Below are 22,653 nucleotides of genomic sequence, written 5' to 3'. Positions count from 1 at the left end.
AAGGTACATACAGGTTTTGGAGCAACGTCATCATGGGCGCCCCTGCTTATTTCAGCAAGACAATGGCAAGCCACGTGTTACAACAGCGTGGCTTCATAGTAAAAGAGTGCGGTACTAGACTGGCCTGCCTGTAGTTCAGACCTGTCTCCCATTGAAAATGTGTGGCGCATTATGAAGCCTAAAATACCACAACGGAGACCCCCGGACTGTTGAACAACTTAAGCTGTACATCAAGCAAGAATGGGAAATAATTCCCAAACATTGGTCTCCTCAGTTCCCAAACGTTTACTGAGGGTTGTTAAAAGGAAAGGCCATGTAACACAGTGGTGAACATGTCCCTGTGCCAACTTTTTTGCAATTAAATTCTAAGTTAATGATTATTTGCAAAAAAAAAATAGGTTTCTCAGTTCGAACATCAAATATCTTGTCTTTGCAGTCTGTTCAATTGAATATGAGTTAAAAAAGGATTTACAAATCATCGTATTCTGTTTTTATTTACCATTTACACAACGTGCCAACTTCACTGGTTTGGGGTTTTGTACACACTTAGATTAGTCATGCGATTTATTTTGACCGAGCAAGCTCTTCTACCTTCACCGCTGTATGGTCAGTGATCAGATCAATGCACACGTCAGTCAAAGATGAGTGAGGAGATGCCGACTGATGTGCTCAAGCACTCCGAAATACAGCCTGAAAGAACTTTACAACTGTTACCAAGTTTGGTGCCAATAAATTACAACATTTAAAAACGTTCCTAGTTGACATTCTGAAACTGAAATTGCATTTGTGTACAAATATCGGGGTCTTTTCTTAGGCAAATTTGAATTACGGAAGCGAGTAATCACCCGTGACTAGTCATGATTAACCCAAATCCTAAAAATGCAATTACCGTATTTTACGGACTATAAGACGCAACATTTTTACCGTGCTTTGAACCCTGCGGCTTATAAAAAGGTGCACCTAATTTAAAGATTCTTCTTCGCCAACGGCCATAATGTTTTGTATTCCACAAATAGCTTCCAATAACGCCGACAGAGAGACTTAAATTGTGTTATTGTTTGTGCTATGGCGCCATCTTTTGGATGAGTTCGCTCACTGCAACAAGTGCTGCGTTTTAAAAATGTCTTCCCTGTTTTGTGCCTTGAACCGGAAGTAAAGTTAAAGTCCCAATGATTCTCACACACACACACTAGGTGAAATGTGTCCTGTGCATTTGACCCATCCCCATGTTTACCCCCTCGGAGTTGAGGGGAGCAGTGAGCAGCATCGTGTGCCGCGCTCTGGAATCATTTGGTGATATAACCCCCAACCCTTGATGCTGAGTGCCAAGCAGGGAGGCAATGAGTCCCATTTTTTGTAATCTTTGGTATGACTCGGCCGGGGTTTGAACTCACAACCTCCCAGTCTCAGGGTGGACACTCTAACCCAGGCCTGGGCAATTAGTTTGACTCGGGGGGGCCAAATTTAGAGAAAAAAATGTGTCTGGGGGCCGGTATATCTATTTTTAGGAACACTAACACAAAACCTCACAATAATGTCGGATTTAATGCTAAAAACTGTAATAAAGAAATATGTAAAATATTTATTTCTTCTAAAATTTGGTGGGTGTGGCTTAAATACCGGTGCGCTCTATAGCCGGAAAATCATTTGTTTCAAAAAATTAATAATTTGACAGCTTTGTTTTTTACATCTTTATTTACAACAATTACATACAGTATGGTACTGATTGAAACCAATATGGATATTGATACTTTCCTAACAATTTACATACCGAGTGGTACCGTTTCGAAAAATTATGTGCCTCGCCGAGGAAAAAATATTACTGAAAAAAGGAGTTATCGTTTTTTTCATTTTTATATATAGATATGGACTCAACTTGACAACCTTAACCTTGACAAAAGCGAACTTTCAAATGCTTGGCAAAGCTGTCTGATAAAATTGATGTTTTGAAAGATTTCACGTTACACCAACAACTCTGTGTTTTCTTCCAAAATTGGTTTCCAAGAAAATTGCTTTTGGTAGTTTAGCAGACATGTGCTTGTACATTTCACAAAGTGTTAGCTGGTAGACTTCATCCAAAGGGCAAAAAAGTGCTTCATTAATTGGGAGGTAAGTAACTAAGCAAAGCTCACGGTTGCTTTGTGCTTCTACGTCGAGGCTCGAGACTACCCCGATCTAGTCTTGGACTTGGATTGGTTAGATCTAGTCTTAGACTTGGATTGCTTCGATATAGTCTGAGACTTTAATTGGTCCGATCTAGTCTTAGACTTGGATTGGTCAGATCTAGTCTTAGACTTAGATTGGTCAGATCTAGTCTTAGATTGGTCAGATCTAGTCTTAAACTTGGATTGGTCCGATCTAGTCTGAGACTTGAATTTGTCGGATCTAGTCTTAGACTTGGATTGGTCGGATCTAGTCTTAGACTTAGATTGGTCAGATCTAGTCTTAGATTGGTCAGATCTAGTCGTAGACTTGAATTGGTCTGATCTAGTCTTAGACTTGGATTGGTCAGATCTAGTCTTAGACTTGGTTTGGTCAGATCTAGTCTTAGATAGATAGTACTTTATTGATTCCTTCAGGAGAGTTCCCTCAGGAAAATTAAAAGACTTGGATTGGTCAGATCTAGTCTTACACTTAGATTGGTCAGATCTAGTCTTAGACTTAGATTGGTCAGATCTAGTCTTAGATTGGTCAGATCTAGTCTTAGACTTGGATTGGTCCAATCTAGTCTTAGACTTGGATTGGTCCGATCTAGTCATAGACTTAGATTGGTCAGATCTAGTCTTAGATTGGTCAGATCTAGTCTTAGATTGGTCAGATCTAGTCTTTTACTTGGATTGGTCAGATCTAGTCTTACACTTGGATTGGTCCGATCTAGTCTGAGACTTGAATTGGTCCGATCTAGTCTTAGACTTGGATTGGTCAGATCTAGTCTTAGACTTAGATTGGTCAGATCTAGTCTTAGATTGGTCAGATCTAGTCGTAAACTTAAATTGGTCTGATCTAGTCTTAGACTTGGATTGGTTCGATATAGTCTGAGACTTTAATTGGTCCGATCTAGTCTTAGACTTGGATTGGTCAGATCTAGTCTTAGACTTAGATTGGTCAGATATAGTCTTAGATTTGTCAGATCTAGTCGTAGACTTGAATTGGTCTAATGTAGTCTTAGACTAGGTTTTATCAGATCTAGTCTTAGACTTGGTTTGGTCAGATGTAGTCTTAGATCAGGGGTCGGCAACCCGCGGCTCCGGAGCCGCATGCGGCTCCTTGACCACTCTGATGCGGCTCAGCTACATACATGCCGACCCCCCCGATTTTCCCAGGAGACTTATGGATCTCAGTGTCTCTCATAGATTACTCCCAGGGAAAAAAATAATCCTATTTACACTCTAATTACTAAATAAAGGACGTGCCCTAAATGCACTGCAGTAATTGTCCTCTATAGCAATTACATACAGCGTGCCAGTCCAGCCACATGTTGCATGTTGTTATTACTTGCACATACAGGAGACAGCAAAGCACAGTTACTCATCAGCCACACAGCTTACACTGACGGTAGCCGTATCAAACAACTTTAACATTGTTACGTTACAAATATGCGCCACACTGTGAACCCACACCAAAAAAGAATGAAAAACACATTTCTGGAGAACATCCCACCGTAACACAACATAAACACAACACAACCATTACCCAGAATCCCATGCAGCCCTAACTCTTCCGGTCTACATTATACACCCCCGCTACCACCAAATCCCCCACACATCAACACCCCCCCCCCCCCCCCCCCCCTCTCCGTGCGTTGGTTGAGCGGAAGAGTTAGGGCCGCATGGGATTCTGGGTATTGGTACCGTCAGTGTAAGATGTGTGGCTGCTGAGTTAGTACGCCTTGCTGTCACTTACGTGAGCAAGCTGAAATTGCATTCTACGTGTGGTCGAGCAGGTACACTGTTAGGGCTGACTGTAGAGGGCGCCAAATGCAGTGTCATCACGCTCTGATATTCGGGAGTCTCCCGGGAAAAATTAGAGGGTTGGCAAGTATGACGCTATCAAGCGCCATTCATTCAAAACTCGCGGGCTGCACTAACATCAAATTTCCACATTAAAGTGCGTGCCGGTGCGTGTGTCGGAGACCCCTGGTTAACATAGCACAAAGCATTTAAGCTTTGTATGCGGTGTTTTTCATTTAAAAAATTTTTTTGTGGCTCCCATTACTTTCTTTAATTTGTGAAACTTGCCAAAATGGCTCTTTGAGTGGTAAAGGTTGCCGACCCCTGACTTAGATAGATAGATAGTACTTTATTAATTCCTTCAGGAGAGTTCCCTCAGGAAAATTAAAAGACTTGGATTGGTCAGATCTAGTTTTAGACTTAGATTGGTCCAATCTAGTCTTAGACTTAGATTGGTCCAATCTAGTCTTAGACTTGAATTGGTTCGATCTAGTCTTAGACTTGAATTGGTCAGATCTAGTCTTAGACTTGGATTGGTCCGATCTAGTCTTAGACTTGGATTGGTCCGATCTAGTATTAGACTTAGATTGGTCCGATCTAGTCTGAGACTTGAATTGGTTCGATCTAGTCTGAAACTTTAATTGGTCAGATATAGTCTTAGACTTGTATTGGTCCGATCTAATCTGAGACTTGAATTGGTCAGATCTAGTGTTAGACTTGTATTGGTCCAATCTAGTCTTAGACTTAGATTGGTCAGATCTAGTCTTCGATTGTTCAGATGTAGTCTCAGAATTGGATTGGTCCGATTTAGACTTAGATTGGTCCGATCTAGTCTGAGACTTGAATTGGTCCGATCTAGTCTTAGACTTAGATTGGTCAGATCTAGTCTTAGACATGGGTTGGTCAGATCTAGTCTTAGACTTGGATTGGTCAGATCTAGTCTTAGACTTAGATTGGTCAGATCTAGTCTTAGATTGGTCATATCTAGTCGTAGACTTGAATTGGTCAGATCTAGTCTTAGACTTGGATTTATCAGATCTAGTCTTAGACTTGGATTGGTCAGATCTAGTCTTAGACTTAGATTGGTCAGATCTAGTCTTAGATTGGTCAGATCTAGTCTTAGACTTGGATTGGTCAGATCTAGTCTTAGACTTGGATTGGTCCGATCTAGTCTGAGACTTGGATTGGCCAGATCTAGTCTTAGACTTAGATTGGTCAGATCTAGTCTTAGATTGGTCAGATCTAGTCTTAGACTTAGATTGGTCAGATCTAGTCTTAGATTGGTCAGATCTAGTCTTATACTTGGATTGGTCAGATCTAGTCTTAGACTTGGATTGGTCCGATCTAGTCTGAGACTTGAATTGGTCCGATCTAGTCTTAGACTTGGATTGGTCAGATCTAGTCTTAGACTTAGATTGGTCATATCTAGTCATAGACTTGAATTGGTCAGATCTAGCATGAACTGATGACGCCTACTCGGATGAGACGCTGTTAGTACTTCATTCCCTTGGCGTGTACGACTCGTTTGTCATTGGGCAAGTACAACGGAATTTCATTTTCAGCACAAACCCAATCAAGATTAGACACACATTGTTCAGGGTTACAGACCAGGTACGCTGATGGGTCGCCACTTACGGCGCCCCTTATTAGGTGGGACAAAGGTAGACGCTGGGGGAGGATGGGTAAAAAAAAGCCGACCTCAGACTGGGCTCCCAGTCTGGAGTGAGAAAAACAACTGTTTTGATGCAAACGAGCAATCCTCCTGTCAAAGCCAACAACAATTGAAGTGTAATCTCCTTTCTACCATTCCTAAAAGACCAGAATGTCGTTTGTGCCATTTGTTTACAACTGAATGAATTGCTAATGTGGGAGATTCCGACTATTTTGGACTGGTAGTAGTCGATCCACAGCGATCGCTCTGCCACACAAGACCTCAAAGCTAATGAGGGGAAATCACACTTCAACAACTGACAGTTAGGATTGCTCGTTTGCATCAAAACAGTTGTTTTTCCTCAATACGATAGGGCAAAACCATCCTTGCTCAGGCACACCCTCCTGGTTTTGGAGTATAAATAGTTGGGGATTTGGCTCCAACAGCTGGACTACATCTGACCAATCTAAGTCTAAGACTAGATCTGACCAATGAGCACAACCTGATGAAGCCTACTGAGGTATCGGCACCAGCCGCAAGACTAGATCTGACAAATCTAAGTCTAAGACTTAATCTGACCAATCGAAGTCTATGAGCACGAACTGATGAAGCCTACTGTGGTATTTGCACCAGCTGCTAGACTAGATCTGACCAATCTAAGTCTATGAGCATGAACTGATGAAGCCTACTCGGATGAGACGCTGTTAGTACTTCATTCCCTTGGCGTGTACGACTCGTTTGTCATTGGACAAGTACAACGGAGTTTCATTTTCAGCACAAACCCAATCAAGATTAGACACACATTGTTCAGGGTTACAGAGCAGGTACGCTGATGGGTCGCCACTTACGGCGCCCCGTATAAGGTGGGACAAAGGTAGACGCTGGGGGAGGATGGGTAAAAAAAAGCCGACCTCAGACTGGGCTCCCAGTCTGGAGTGAGGAAAAAAAACTACATAGCAAAGCACGTTTACATGTTACGACATACAACTCAAGGCTTGCAACGGGGGCCGAAGCTGCCAGCCACTAGGGGCGTACAGACTGCCCTCGCCTATCTGGCTAAAATGTTGCAGTCAAAGTGACTTATTGATTAATTTATGTTGTGATAGGTTAGTCGCCATTGTTTACTAGCTAACAAAGCAGAATGCAGTAATCCAAAATGGTTCGCGACGAGAGGGACGCATGAACCGATGTGCTGACTAACAATGGTCGTTAATGTGGTGTGATCAGGTGTCGTGGATCTGGGAGCCCATTGACGGCCAGCGGGACAACATCGCCGTGTACCATCCAGAATATGGGCAGAGTTTCCCCAACCTGTCCTTCAAAGACCGTGTGGTCTTCCTGCACAACAACCTGGAGAACCCGTCCATCAGGATTTCCGATCTGCGGATGTCCGACGCGGGCCGCTACACCTGCGAGTACGCCACCTACCCGTCCGGGAACGAGCAGGGCACCAGCACCCTCGTCATGCTCGGTGAGTAAACGGCTGCGGCGTGGCTAAAAAGCATGTGGTTTTAGGTGCTCCTGTGCGGTGCAGGCATCGCTCAAGGATTAGAAAAGACGGAGCGGAGTAATATTTGAGCATTACGGCAGAGGAGAGACGTGATTCAAACCGGTTCTGAAGAGCTGTTGCGCTTCATCAGCCTTGACGGGCGCCTCCCGAGCCGTCTGCTTATCACCGCTCTCAGCTGAAGAGCGCCCCGTCAGGCCCAAAGCCCGAGACGAAGCAATTTGCAGCTGATTCCCTTAGAGGATTCAGGCGCCGGTCCGATGCCGAGCGAGGATGACTTTCAGACACGACGGCGCATTTATCAGCCTTTCTTCAAGTCTTCCACTAGCCTTTCAACGAACTTTGCTTCGCAACACAATGAAGTTGTTATTGAACAAGACGCCCGACCCGCCGTCACATTTTATTGATGGAGCAGTGACAAAAAAAAAAAAAAAAAAAGATTCATAAAGGTCACTATGAATTCATCAAAAGAGTGTAATTAATTTTTAAAGCAGATTAGGGCTGTTGAAATGTCTCTTTTTATTGAGATATGGTGGATTTACATGGTTTGTTAACCAAAAAGTTTGTTTTATGAAGCAAAGTTCTCCAAAGTCCCTATTTTAGTAAAATAATTCACACTTAGGAGACAGTAAAAAGTGTTTACATACTGTATATGTATAAAAAAAAATCATAACAAAGGGGTAATGGATCAACATATAGCGGTATAGCTCGGTTGGTAGAGTGGCCAGCAACTTGAGGGTTCCAGGTTCAATCCCCGCTTCCGCCAACCTAGTCACTGCCGTTGTGTCCTTGGGCAAGACACTTAACCCCACCTGCTCCCAGTGCCACCCACACTGGTTTAAATGTAACTTAGATATTGGGATTCACTATGTAAAGGCTTTGAGTCACTAGAGAAAAGCGCTATATAAATATAATTCACTTCACTTCACTTCACTTCACTTCAATCTCTTTACAGCAGGGTTGTCGAAACTAATTCCACTGATGGCGCACACTGAAAAATCAAGGCATGGCAAGGCTGTTTTGATTATTTTCATCTTCAAAACCAATACAATATATCGAATTTTTTATAAAAATGTAGAAACAAGTCATATATATATATATATTATATATATATATATATATATATATATATATATATATATATATATATATATATATTATATATATATATATATATATATATATATATATTATGTATATATATATAGAGAGAGACACATATATATATATATATATATATATATATATATATATATATATATATATATATATATATGTGTCTCTCTCTATATATATATACATATATATATATAATATATATATATATATTATATATATATATATAGACACATATATAGACATATAGACTAATACAATATATATAATTTTTTATAAAAATGTAGAAACAAGTCATATATATATAAATATATGTATATATATATATATACATACATATATATATATATATATATTTTTTTTTTTATAGACATATATATATATATATATATATATATATATATATATATATATATATATATATATATATATATATATATATATATATATATATATATATATATATATAGACATATAGACTAAGACTTAGACAAACTTTAATGATCCACAAGGGAAATTGTACCACACAGTAGCTCAGTTACAAAGGATGGAAAGGGTAAGGATGGAAAGGATAATGCAGGTATAAAGTAGACTAACAATGTACCATAGTGGCAATATAAATATAACATATATGTAATATTTACATATCATATATACAGTATATAATATATACTGATATATTATAATATTATATTATATTTTTATATAATATATACATCCATCCATTTTTCTACCTTTGGTCCCTTACGGGGTCGCGGGGGGTGCTGCAGACTATATATATAACTAATACCATGTACAATATTACGGTATATGAAACAGCTGCAGCAAAAAAAAAAGGACAGCATAAAACAAAGAGTAGATCCAGCTGAAAATATACACTATAAACAAAGAGAGGTAGCTAACAAAGAAGTGGTCAGGTAAAAGACAGATATCATCATATATATGTATGTTTTCTTTTTCTTTAAGGCTTAAATCTCAAGATCAACGGCAGGTCTGTCGATAAGTTTTTTGACATATACACTCCAGGAATACGATAAAACACCCGTCAAATGTTCTTGTTTTACTCCCTCAAACAAGTAACCCACAAAAATTATATAACATTTCAAAAGGGAAAAGGAAAGAAAACATGCATGAGTCAAATAATACAGGGAAATATTGACATGAAGCCACAGACAACTGCACTCTTGAATGTCCCCAACACGGTGCAGTGATACACAAAGTAGACAAATGTCTCATCAATTATCTACCTTTCCATTACCTTTCAATCGGGGTTACATTTGAGATCAGTCTCTTTTACATATTTTAGGAAACTACCCCGTAATAAAGTTAATTTTTTAAATGTCTTAAATGTTATGCAATATTTTCCCCCAAAAGGTTTTCATGTCAAATATTTGGAGCCTTAAATAGGTCAATATTTTATAACATTGATTTTTATTCATTATTTTTTTTTTGAGCAATGAGTTAAAAAAAAGATTATTGTGGATCTAAAAGGGCCCCATTCATAAAAGTGTTAACAATAAGTCATACTTTTTTTGTTACTTTAAATACTTAAAATAATCCTCTAGATCAGTGTTTTTTCACCACTGAGATACAGTCTGGTGTGCCGTGGGAGATGATCTAATTTCACCTATTTGGGTTAAAACATTTTTGCAAACCAGTAATTATAGTCTGCAAATGATGTGTTGTTGTTGAGTGTCGGTGCTGTCTAGAGCTCGGCAGAGTAACCGTGTAATACTCTTCCATATCAGTAGGTGGCAGCTGGTAGCTAATTGCTTTGTAGATGTCGGGAACAGCGGGAGGCAGTGTGCAGGTAAAAAATGTGTCTAATGCTTAAACCAAAAATAAACAAAAGGTGAGTGCCCCTAAGAAAAGGCATTGAAGCTTAGGGAAGGCTATGCAGAACGAAACTAAAACTGAACTGGCTACAAAGTAAACAAAAACAGAATGCTGGACGACAGCAAAGACTTACTGTGGAGCAAAGACGGCGCCCACAAAGTACACCCGAACATGACATGACAATCAACAATGTCCCCACAAAGAAGGATAAAAAGCAACTGAAATATTCTTGATCGCTATAACAAAGTAGATGCGGGGAATATCGCTCAAAGGAAGACGTGAAACTGTTACAAAAGAGAAAAAGCCACCAAAATAGAAGCGAAAACACTACACACAGGAAAACAGCAACAAACTCCAAATAAGTCAGGGCGTGATGTGACAGGTCATGATAGTACACCTCCTTTGAGACAAGAGCTATATTGATGCATGGTTGGTTATGGTTTAAATTCATACCCGACAACGACTTTTTACTGTCAACTGAGTTTCGTTTTTTAATGATTTCTGCTGGTGGTGTGCCTCCGCATTTTCTCAATGCAAAAAATGTGCCTCGGCTCAAAAAAGGTTGAAAAACACTGCTTTAGATCAACTTCAGATCTATCAGTCGATTGTAAGTTTTTGTTATTTATTATGTAATCATTTGTTTTATTTGTTAAATAACTGTTATATTTGATGCATAGTAAATGGAGCCTTCAGTAGGTCAATAATTCATAACAACATTGATTTTGATTCATTATTTCTCACTCAGACCGAGCTGCGCTTCGTTTAGTCCTCGCTTCACCCGGAATCTTTCCAGCAAGGCAGAGCTTTAAAAATGTGTGTGTAGTGACCCATGATGTTGTTGTTTATTGGCAAATAGTCGTTTTTAAGTCCACAGCAAATTCCCCCTTTTGTTTTCCCCAGGCTGCTTTGTTGGCTTTTTGGAGCCATTTTGACAAAAGTTGGTGAATGGCAAGAAAAGAAACACACGCTGAAGCTCTCAGAAGTGACGGCAAAGTAATAAAGTTTTTATAAATCGAAGTTCCAATGTGTATTTGTCGTAGGGCTGTTAAACGGTTGAAATATTTAATGGCGATTACCATATTTTCCGGACTATAGAGCACATATATTAGCCGCACCCACTAAATAACAGGGGACATTTTTTCCCATATATCATATATATTAGTAAGTATAAAGAGTTTTAGTTATATTTTAAAGCTTACAAACGTGGCTTGGAGTGATAATTGGAGTATCCATAAGAGTAGAAACGCTATAGACGGCGAGAAGACTGAACAGCATTCCGGTTGGGGGAAGAAAAAAAAAAAGAAAAAAAAGCACTCGTGGGAGTGAGCAACCAATAAATATGCTTTGTTTCTGTTTTTCCGAAAAGTTTTTTTAAGGCCAAGAAAAATCCATAAATTGGCCGCACCGTCTTACAAGCCGCAGGGCTCAAAGTGAATGAAAAAAGTAGCGGCTTGTATAGTTCGTAATTTACAGGAATAGCATTGTCCATATGTAACTCGCAATTAATATTGATTAATTGCAGAAAAACAATTTTTTATCATTACTAAGTGTACCTTAGACAGATAATTTTCAAGTTTTTAATACTCGATACTTGGCCGATTTTCTTGAAAACGTAAGTTATCGCTATTGCCGTGTATTGCCTTTCAATGCCGATCACAACTATGGATGACCTCTGGCTAATATTGTTTTCATTTTTAGTCCCCCGGTTGCCAAGCTAGCAACTAATAGTGTGTTTCCTCCGTAAGTTAATAATAATCACCTCCTTTACGGCAAATAAAATACGACATTTCTTAGCATCTTAAAGGGGCCCTATTATGCAAAACCAACTTTTCTTACCTATTGGTACCTGCTGTTGTGTACTTGGGATCTGCATACGTCCCGAAAATTCGAAATCAAACCGTGGACGCATTGCGGCGATATTTATAAAATAATCTTGCCTTCCTTCATACTTCTCGCAAACGAGCCGTTTGAAATGTGCACAATTGGTGACATTACAAATTGGGGAACCGTTAGCGGATTATCCATATATAGTATAAATGTACCGAGAGTGCCTTACGTGCATCCGTCATTGTAGTCCGACATTGTACTCAATAAACTTTATTTTTCGCTGTCCTCTTGTTGCGGGGCAGACTGGCTCGTACATGCACATGCGTCCTCCGCTGTTGCCATTTCTAATACAAAGTAGTGTATACTTCTCACTTACAGTATATCCGTCAGTAGATTCGCTATGGAAGCGCTAAAAAGTACAACAAAGTGGGCGGGAAGAAAACGCTGACCAAGTGGGGGCACGTAAATAAGACCGCCCACAAAACGGCGCATCCTTAAAAGACGGTCAGAAAGCGGCTTGAAGATGGTCTGCAAAACATAATTTATGCAACATTTTGACCACAGAACCACCATGTTGACCACAAGGAAGTGTTTTACATGTGAAAAAAAATCATGATATGACCCCTTTAGAGTGTAATTATCATCGTCCAACAATATTTTTTTAAAAATCAGATTAATCACACTTTTGAATCGTGATTCAATATTATTAAACACGGTAAACTACTTGCTGGCAAAAATGTAGATAACTTTAAAACATACCACAATATTTTGACACAAATGCAATTTTATTCTCAATGTCGTACACAACATTTTTTCAAAAAAATGTACATCATTTATTTGCTCAGAAGTTAGTAACAATATTATCTAAAATGCCATAGAGCAGGGGTGTCCAAACTTTTTGACTTGGAGGCCACATCAGGCTAAACAATTTGGTCAAGGGCCGAAAGCCGACTGCATGTAAAGTAACTATATAGGTATATACTAGGGATGTCCGATAATGGCTTTTTGCCGATATCCCGATATTGTCCAACTCTTAATTACCGATACCGATATCAACCCATATATACAGTCGTGGAATTAACACATTATTATGCCTAATTTGGACAACCAGGTATGGTGAAGATAAGGTCCTTTTTGAAAAAATTAATAAAATAAGATAAATACATTAAAGACATTTTCTTGACTAAAAAAGAAAGTAAAACAATATAAAAACAGTTACATAGAAACTATTAATTAATGAAAATGAGTCAAATTACCTGTTAAAGGTTAGTACTATTAGTGGACCAGCAGCATGCACAATCATGTGTGCTTACGGACTGTATCCCTTGCAGACTGTATTGATATATATTGATATATAATGTAGGAACCAGAATATTAATAACAGAAAGAAACAACCCTGTTGTGTGAATGAGTGTAAATGGGGGAGGGAGTTTTTTTGGGTTGGTGCACTAATTGTAAGTGTATCTTGTGTTTTTTATGTTGATTTAATAAAAAAAAACAAAAAAAACAAAAAAACGATACCGATAATAAAAAAAACGATACCGATAATTTCCGATATTACATTTTAAAGCATTTATCGGCCAATTATCTCTAATATATATATATATATATATATTATATATATATATATATATATATATAATATATATATATATATATATATATATATATATATATATATATATATATATACACACACACACACACACACAGTATATATACAGTATATATATTTATATACAGTGTATATATATATATATATATATATATATATATATAATATATATATATATATATATATATATATATATATATATATATATACTGTATATATATATGTATAATATATATATATATATATATACTGTATATATATATGTATATGTGTGTGTATATGTATATGTGTGTGTGTATATACATATATATGTGTATATGTGTGTGGGTATATATATATGTATATATATGTGTATATGTATATAAGTATATGTATATGTGTATATATATATACATGCATATATATAGGGCTGCAACCAACAACTAATTTGATAATAGATTAATCTGTCGATTATTACTTTGATTAATCGTCTAATAAACGGATAAAAGATACAAACTACATTTCTATCCTTTCCAGTATTTTATTGAAAAAAAAACAGCATACTGGCACCATACTTATTTTGATTATTGTTTCTCAGCTGTTTGTAAATGTTGCAGTTTATAAATAAAGGTTCATAAAAAAATTAATTAAAAAATATATTTAAAAAAAGTAGCCTCTGCGCATGCGCATAGCATAGATCCAACGAATCGATGACTAAATGAATCGCCAACTATTTTTAAAATCGATTTTAATCGATTAGTTGCAGCCCTATTATATATATATTATACTGTATATATTTATGTATGTGTATATATGTATATATAACCTTTGAAGGCCACCATGATTGCAATGTGGCCCCTCAATAAAATGAGTTTGACACCCCTCGCTAACTGTGTGTAGTGTAGCATGTTAGGGTGTTCCTCATCCTCCAGTGATAATGGTACTTGTAAGAAACTTAGTTTATCTGGAGGCGAGCTTTAAAAGCAGCTGTGTAAAGATGTTAGCTGCCAGCTCGTTGAGGATGCGTTCGCTCAGCTAGAACGTGTCATCAACATGCAACGACGATAGTATTGAAAGCTCTTTCGTCCACCCAAATGTTTGTCATGTATCACTCCCTTGTCCCTATTGCGCAATCCCGGTAAGAACCGAGCAGGACGGTCATGTATGACGCTTGTTACGACGCTGAAGCTGTTAAGGTGCACCTGTTAGCGCGAGCTTGAACGCACCACTGGGGCCGTTAGCGTCCCAGCTCAGAGCCGCAACATCTGGAAAAGATGCCTGAAGACGTCGTCGTCTTAAAAAACCAGAGGATGTGTGAGACGCCGCTGGCGGGGGGGGGACGCCCGCCCGCCCGCCCGCCTGCCCGCCCGCTGTCTGTAATCGGAGACAGCTGGTGTTTTTCATCCTCCCACGTGCACACCCGTTTGCGGGGGCGCGGCGTTGCGAAGCAGTCGAGCGCGGCGGCGGCGGCGCCTCTCGCTGCTACGCCATGGAGAATTCCCGTGCAAGTGTGTGTGTCGTCTGCTCTGGTAGGATAAAGAGCCGCAGTGGCGGCCTCGAGGGGCTTTGAACTTTGAACCCGACTACTGCGTCTTGTCACTCCTCGCACTTGTCACACGTGGGCTTGTGTCACAATCCGAGTAGGTCTTTCAACGACGCACAGACGTGAGCTGTCACTTATATATATATATCCATCCATCCATTTTCTACCGCTTGTCCCTTTCGGGGTCACGGGGGGTTCTGGAGCCTATCTCAGCTGCATTCGGGGCGGAAGGCGGGGTACACCCTGGACAAGTCGCCACCTCATCGCAGGGCCAACACAGATAGACAGACAACATTCACACACTAGGGACCATTTAGTGTTGCCAATCAACCTATCCCCAGGTGCGTGTCTTTGGAGGTGGGAGGAAGCCGGAGTACCCGGAGGGAACCCACGCAGTCACGGGGAGAACATGCAAACTCCACACAGAAAGATCCCGAGCCCGGGATTGAACTCAGGACTTCTCAGGACCTTCGTATTGTGAGGCACATGCACTAACCCCTTGTCCACCGTGCTGCCCTATATATACATATATATATATATATATATATTGGGACGGCGTGGCGAAGTTGGTAGAGTGGCTGTGCCAGCAATCGGAGTGTTGCTGGTTACTGAGGTTCAATTCCCACCTTCTACCTTCCTAGTCACGTCCGTTGTGTCCTTGGGCAAGACACTTCACCCTTTGCCTCTGATGGCTGCTGGTTAGCGCCTTGCATGGCAGCTATATATATATATATATATATATATATATATATATATATATATATATATATATATATATATATATATGTATATATCAGTGACGTGCAGTCAGGGGAGGCAGGTGAGGCGGGGCCTCACGTGCCATCATGGAAAGAAAAAAAATTTTAAAAGAAAAAAAAAAATTAAATTGTTATATGTATCCAGTGATTATGCTATAAAGTTATTTTCCATTTAACTTCACCAGTTTTAGATTATTTTTATTCAAAATCTCTGAATTTTCACATTTGCCGTTCAAATACTGAGAAGAGACTTTCAGGTGAGTCACCAGCCAGTTGAGCCTCACCATGGATTGCGCAATGACTCGGCTAACTGCTGGCCTGCTGTGCAGTGAGACCGTATTGCTATATGAATTATATTATACATTTCCATAGTTTAGTTAGCTGAGGTATATAATGTACAGTGTATTTTGTCAACAACTGTATGTGTGTAACGTATTTCTTGTGCTGAGCGATCATAAAACTGCTGCGAAGACGCACTGGCTGAGGCTCGCAGTAATCCCGCCTCATGGTGGTAGAGGGCGCTAGTGATACCAGAGATCATTCTTGCGACTACTCGGCTGCAGAAGAAGTGACAACAAGCAGCAACAGTTAGCAGCGATTGTTTATTTTTTCCTCTCGCCTGGACTTTTAACATGGAGGATTACATATCTAAAATAAAACAGTTTTCTAAACTGGACTTTCAATCGAAGCAGGAGGTAATACTTAAAGGAAGATCTCCATCGAGACAGAGAGACTTTTAAAACTGAAGAAAGATAAGGAAGACTTCTATAAACAAGTTATCAATGCTTTTGTTCAAAAGGAGCGGCGCATGGACTTCATTTATAAGTAAAGGTAAGACCATAATAACGTTTTTTTTTATTAAATGTGCTTTTTTGTGTGCTACAGTTTGTATGTGTAAAGTTAAAGTTAAGTTAAAGTACCAATGATTGTCACACACACACTAGGTGTGGTGAAATTTGTCCTCTGCATTTGACCCATCCCCTTGTTCACCCCCTGGGAGGTGAGGGGAGCAGTGGGCAGCAGCGGCGCCGCGCCCGGGAATCATTTTTGGTGATTTAACCCCCAATTCCAACCCTTGATGCTGAGTGCCAAGCAGGGAAGAACGCTGATATGAGCTTTTAAACATAACCCATTAACTGCTGCCAATCAAATGGTGAATAAGATACTCTTTAGGGTTCATAAGTTTGTAAATCTGACTGTGATGAAGTCAGTGCCTCACCAGCCATGAACCTCACCGCACGTCACTGATATATATATACATATATATATATATATATATATATATATATATATGTGTGTTTGTGTATATTTATAAATTTTTTATAATTATATATATATAAATGTATATGTGTACACATATTAATATGGTTATATAACTAATATAATTGGATATTAAGAGTATGTGAAAGTTCAACTTCTACGTTGTCTACTACCGTGACATCCTCCTTAAAGTTTAGTAATCAGTCAGAAAAATCAAGCAGCTAAAATGCGCTAAACACGGATAAGTGTGGAGACTAGGGGTGTAACGGTACGTGTATTTGTATTGAACCGTTTTGGTATGGGGGTTCCAGTTCGGTTCGGAGGTGTACCGAACGAGTTTCCACACGGACATATTAAGTAGCGTATAGCACGTTGTGTAAACAATGCACACGGAGGCACAACACACGGCATGCTAGCAGCTAACGGGCTACGATAGACTGACCATACGTCCACTTTTCACCGGACATGTCCTCTTTTGCGGAGCTGTCAGGGCGGAGTTTCTTAAATTCCTCAAATGTCCGGCATGAGTTAGGGTTGCGTGTATTTTCAATGTACGTTCAAGGTTAAGAAGGGGTTAAAAACAAAACAAATTGTGCGCGCAGCAGCATTGGTGAGGGAGGGGCAGAGACAGAGAGAGCGAGAGAGTTATGATAAACGCGCATGCGTCGCCAGGCTCTGCTTTTTATCAATAGATTTATCAGATTTAATTTTTTATTATCTATAGCAGGGGTGTCAAAAGTGAGCCCCGGAGGCCATTTGCGGCCCACAGCTAATGTTTTAAAGGCCCACGGCACATTTTAAAAATACTATTAAAATAAATAAAACATAACAAAAGTGAAATAAAAAAGCTTAAAGGTTAAATGTAATTTTGAAAAAGTTGCAATGTTGACTAATAAAACAAAGCTGTTTTTTTTTCTTTCAAACTGTCATTGCTCAGAACATAATATTGAATCAAAATCAATGTTATTATGAATTATTGACCTATCCAAGGTTCCGATTACTTCACATCAAATATTCCACTTTGAAAAATATTTTTGGTGGAAAATTTTGCACATTTGGTAAATAAATAACCCAAAAATGTATATTTTGTTGTTTTCTTACTGTACCGAAAATGAACCGAACCGTGACCTCTAAACCGAGGTACGTACCGAACCGACATTTGTGTGTACCGCTCCACACCCAGAGTGGAGACTGTTTTGCATTTTTCCCATCATGCTTTGTCATGGGTTTAAATGGGTGTAGTTTAGTTTTTTTTTATGGTGCAAAGATGTTTTTATAATGTCCACAACCTTCAGTGAGCAGGTTGTGTTGTGTGTGACCATGTCTGTTGACATTTTGTGTTGGTGTTTTTTTTCTTTGCACCATGACTAGGGAAGGTGGTTTGCATTGGGTCATATGAGTAACTGCCGCGCATATTTTCAGCCAGAGCATAATTAAAGGTCATTAATTAGAAATATTCATGTTTTCCACTAATTGGCGACATAATAGTATCATTAAATTTGTTAGACAATTCAAAGGAATGCAATCCCCATGTGGGTAGATTCCTTATTGATCCAAAATGAAGATGTCGGCGGGCCGCACTTGGCTCGCGGTCTGCAGTTTGGACACCCCTGATTTAAACCCCTTCCACACAAAAACATTTTTTAAACAATTTTCCACCTCCAGAATATTCATAATTTTCCCATAATTCCATATTTTTCCTGAAACAATTCCCTTTAATTTGAGGAATTCTTACTGCTTCCATCCAATTTCTACTTCCACATTTTTCGAAACATTCCAACATTAAAACATTCAGCTCATTTTAAACATTCAGGTTCGTTTCCGTATTGTAAAAATTCACAATAAAATGAAAATAATTTTCCCACATTTCCCAAACTTTTCAGATCATTTCAGCATCAAAACTTTCAGGCTAACAATTTTACCAGGAATGTAACGATTAATCGATATATCGATTTATATTCCCAAGAATCAACTACATCTATCTCAGGTATCGATCCAACATCGATTTAAAAGGCAATCGATTAATTTTATCGATACAGGAAAAAAGGAAAATATTGGATTTAAGACTGTCTGACTTCATATGAAGTGAAAGGCCTACTGAAAGCCACTACTACCGACCACGCAGTCTGATGGTTTATATATCAATGATGAAATCTTAACATTGCAACTAAAGATGTCCGATAAATGCGTTAAAATGTAATATCGGAAATTATCGGTATCGTTTTTTTTATTATCAGTATCGGGTTTTTTTTGTTTTGTTTTTTAAATTTTTTTTTATTAAATCCACATAAAAAACACAAGATACACTTACAATTAGTGCACCAACCCAAAAAACCTCCCTCCCCCATTTACACTCATTCACACAAAAGGGTTGTTTCTTTCTGTTATTAATATTCTGGTTCCTACATTATATATCAATATATATCAATACAGTCTGCAAGGGATACAGTCCGTAAGCACACATGATTGTGCGTGCTGCTGGTCCACTAATAGTACTAACCTTTAACAGTTAATTTTACAAATTTTCATTAATTACTAGTTTCTATGTAACTGTTTTTATATTGTTTTACTTTCTTTTTTATTCAAGAAAATGTTTTTAATTTATTTATCTTATTTTATTTGATTCATTTTTTAAAAAAGTACCTTATCTTCACCATACCTGGTTGTCCAAATTAGGCATAATAATGTGTTAATTCCACGACTGTATATATCGGTTGATATCGGTATTAAAGAGTTGGACAATATCGGCATATCGGATATCGGCAAAAAGCCATTATCGGACATCCTTAATTGCAACACATGCCAATACGACCGGGCTAACTTATAAAGTGCAATTTTAAATTTCCCGCGAAAGTTCCGGTTGAAAACGTCTTTGGAGGATGACGTATGCGCGTGACGTAGCCAGTGAAACAGAAGTATTGGTACCCCATTGAATCCAATACAAAAAAGCTCTGTTTTCATCTCATAATTCCACAGTATTCTGGACATCTGTGTTGGTGAATCTTTTGCAATTTGTTTAATGAACAATGGAGACTGCAAAGAAGAAAGTTGTAGGTCGGATCGGTGTATTAGCGGCGGACTGCAGCAACACAACCAGGAAGACAGAGATGAATAGCAGACGCGTTAGCCGCCGAACTCACCTTAACTTCCTCCGTCTCGCCGACCGCATCTGTGATCGGGTTAAGTCCTTCGTCGCACAGTTGATCGCTGGAACGCAGGTGAGCACGGGTGTTGATGAGCAGATGAGGGCTGGCTGGCGTAGGTGGATAGCTAATGTTTTTAGCATAGCTCTGTGATGTCCGGTTGCTAAGTTAGCTTCAATGGCGTTGTTAGCAACAGCATTGTTAACCTTCGCCAGGCTGGAAAGCATTAACCGTGTATTTACATGTCCATGGTTTAATAGTATTGTTGATCTTCTGTCTATCCTTCCAGTCAGGGATTTATTAGGGTCCACATGTACCCTGTATTAAGGACTCCCACAGGGAGTCCTTTATACAGGGACAAAGGACACTATTGAATTTGTAAGGTTTTATTATTATTATTCCGCAGCTTTGCACACTACTTTGCCCCCCTTAACATGCTTCAAAACCACCAAATTTGACACACACATAGAAAAACGTGCCCCAACCACTTTAGTAAAAAAAACCTAACCCCAAAAATCAAAATTGCGCTCTAGCGCCCCCTAGGAACAACACTGCCTGTAACTCCCAGTACGAATGTCGTAGAGACATGAAACAAAAACCTCTATGTAGGTCTCACTTTTACCTACATTTCATAATTTAACATCCTCGGGCAAAAACCAACAGGAAGTTGGCAATTTCCCCTTCAAGACAAAAATGTACTAAAAACACTCATTTTTGCCTCTTTGAGCTGTAATTTCACCCCCTTAAAATACTTCAAAACTCACCAAACTTTTCACACACATCAGGACTGGTGGAAATTGCGATCTAATGAAAAAACGAACCCCAAAACTCAAAATTGCGCTCTAGTTTATTTTGTTTCTATATGCAGTTAAGCACGATGCTATCACGTTAGCTCCGTAGCTAAAGTGCTTCGCCGATGTATTGTCGTGGGGATAAAAGTCACTGTGAATGTCCATTTCGCGTTCTCGACTCTCATTTTCAAGAGGATATAGTATCCGAGGTGGTTTAAAATACAAATCCGTGATCCACAATAGAAAAAGGAGAGAGTGTGGAATCCAATGAGCCAGCTTGTACCTAAGTTACGGTCAGAGCGAAAAAAGATATGTCTTGCTCTGCATTCTAGTCCGTCACTCTAACGTTCCTCATCCACGAATCTTTCATCCTCGCTCAAATTAATGGGGTAATCGTCGCTTTCTCGGTCCGAATCGCTCTAGCTGCATTGAAAACAATAGGAAAATAGGAGAAAGTGATCAACTGACTACGTCACGCTACTTCCGGTAGGGGCAAGGCTTTTTTTTTTATCGGAGACCAAAAGTTGCGAACTGTATCGTCCTTGTTCTATTCTAAATCCTTTCAGCAAAAATATGGCAATATCGCGAAATGATCAAGTATGACACATAGAATGGATCTGCTATCCCCGTTTAAATTTAAAAAACAATTCATTTCAGTAGGCCTTTAAGCACTTTTAATGATGAGAACGTGAAATGTTATTCAAGTCTGTCTACTCCTACGTGGCGTCATCGCCATCAGTCGTCAAAACAAAAAAGTGTATCTGCTATCATAGCTGTTTATTTAAATGAGAAGTAGCAGGTCAAACCATTGCTTATTTAAATATGATTGCACTCTATTGTAGTTATAAATATTGTAATTTTTTTTATGTTAAACGACAGCAGAAGTTCCAGGTAATTCTGTTAAAATGTTGCTTACTGTGAAAATGTTCAAAAGTTGAAAAAGTGAGCCGAGAATGTTTCCTCTGGTAAATTCCAGCTAAAGTGTTGTTTGCACTTTATTCAAGCAAGATGTGAGTGCATTATTCAAGTAAGGTGTGAGTGCATTATTCAAGTAAGGTGTGAGTGCATTATTCAAGTAAGGTGTGAATGCATTATTCAAGTAAGGTGTGAATGCATTGGCACTGAATTGTTGTTTACTTGCATGTTTGTAGCCATCATTCAGGAATACATCATTCCCTTACTAGAAATAACAGCTGCACCCACAGTGTCCACTACCACAGTGTCCACTACCACAGTGTCCACTACCACAAGGTCCACTACCCACTATTTAGTTGACAGTCACACTGCTTGATTTAAAAGTCACTGAATCCATTTCAACTCACTGACTTGTTTCACATGGTATCGTTCTAGAAAAAGGAAATATCTTCCCTGAATTGTATCAGCAACCACAAATGTCACATTGAATCATTCCATCCATCCATCCATCCATCCATCTTCTTCCGCTTATCCGAGGTGGGGTCGCGGGGGCAGCAGCCTAAGCAGGGAAGCCCGGACTTCCCTGTCCCCAACCACTTCGTCCAGCTCCTCCCGGGGGATCCCGAGGCGTTTCCCAGGCCAGCCGGGAGACATAGTCTTCCCAACGTGTCCTGGGTCTTCCCCGTGGCCTCCTGCCGGTCGGACGTGCCCTAAACACCTCCCTAGGGAGGCGTTTGGGTGGCATCCTGACCAGATGCCCGA

At 39.1% G+C, this 22,653-nt stretch overlaps 1 protein-coding gene across 1 annotated transcript in view; it reads left to right on the top strand.

Annotated features, from left to right (window-relative positions):
* pvrl2l (PVR cell adhesion molecule related 2 like) overlaps positions 1-22,653 on the top strand; it is a 582,677-nt gene that overhangs the window by 248,291 nt on the left and 311,733 nt on the right. The window contains exon 3 of the mRNA XM_062047402.1: positions 6,829-7,072. Coding sequence (XP_061903386.1) covers positions 6,829-7,072 — 244 coding nt within the window. The remainder of the gene's footprint in view (positions 1-6,828; positions 7,073-22,653) is intronic.

The sequence above is a fragment of the Entelurus aequoreus genome, linkage group LG05 (assembly GCF_033978785.1).
Source record: "Entelurus aequoreus isolate RoL-2023_Sb linkage group LG05, RoL_Eaeq_v1.1, whole genome shotgun sequence".
In the NCBI taxonomy this organism is placed as follows: Eukaryota; Metazoa; Chordata; class Actinopteri; order Syngnathiformes; family Syngnathidae; genus Entelurus; species Entelurus aequoreus.
The sequence above is the reverse complement of the archived record's forward strand: the minus strand, read 5'-3'. Positions and strand labels throughout refer to the sequence as shown.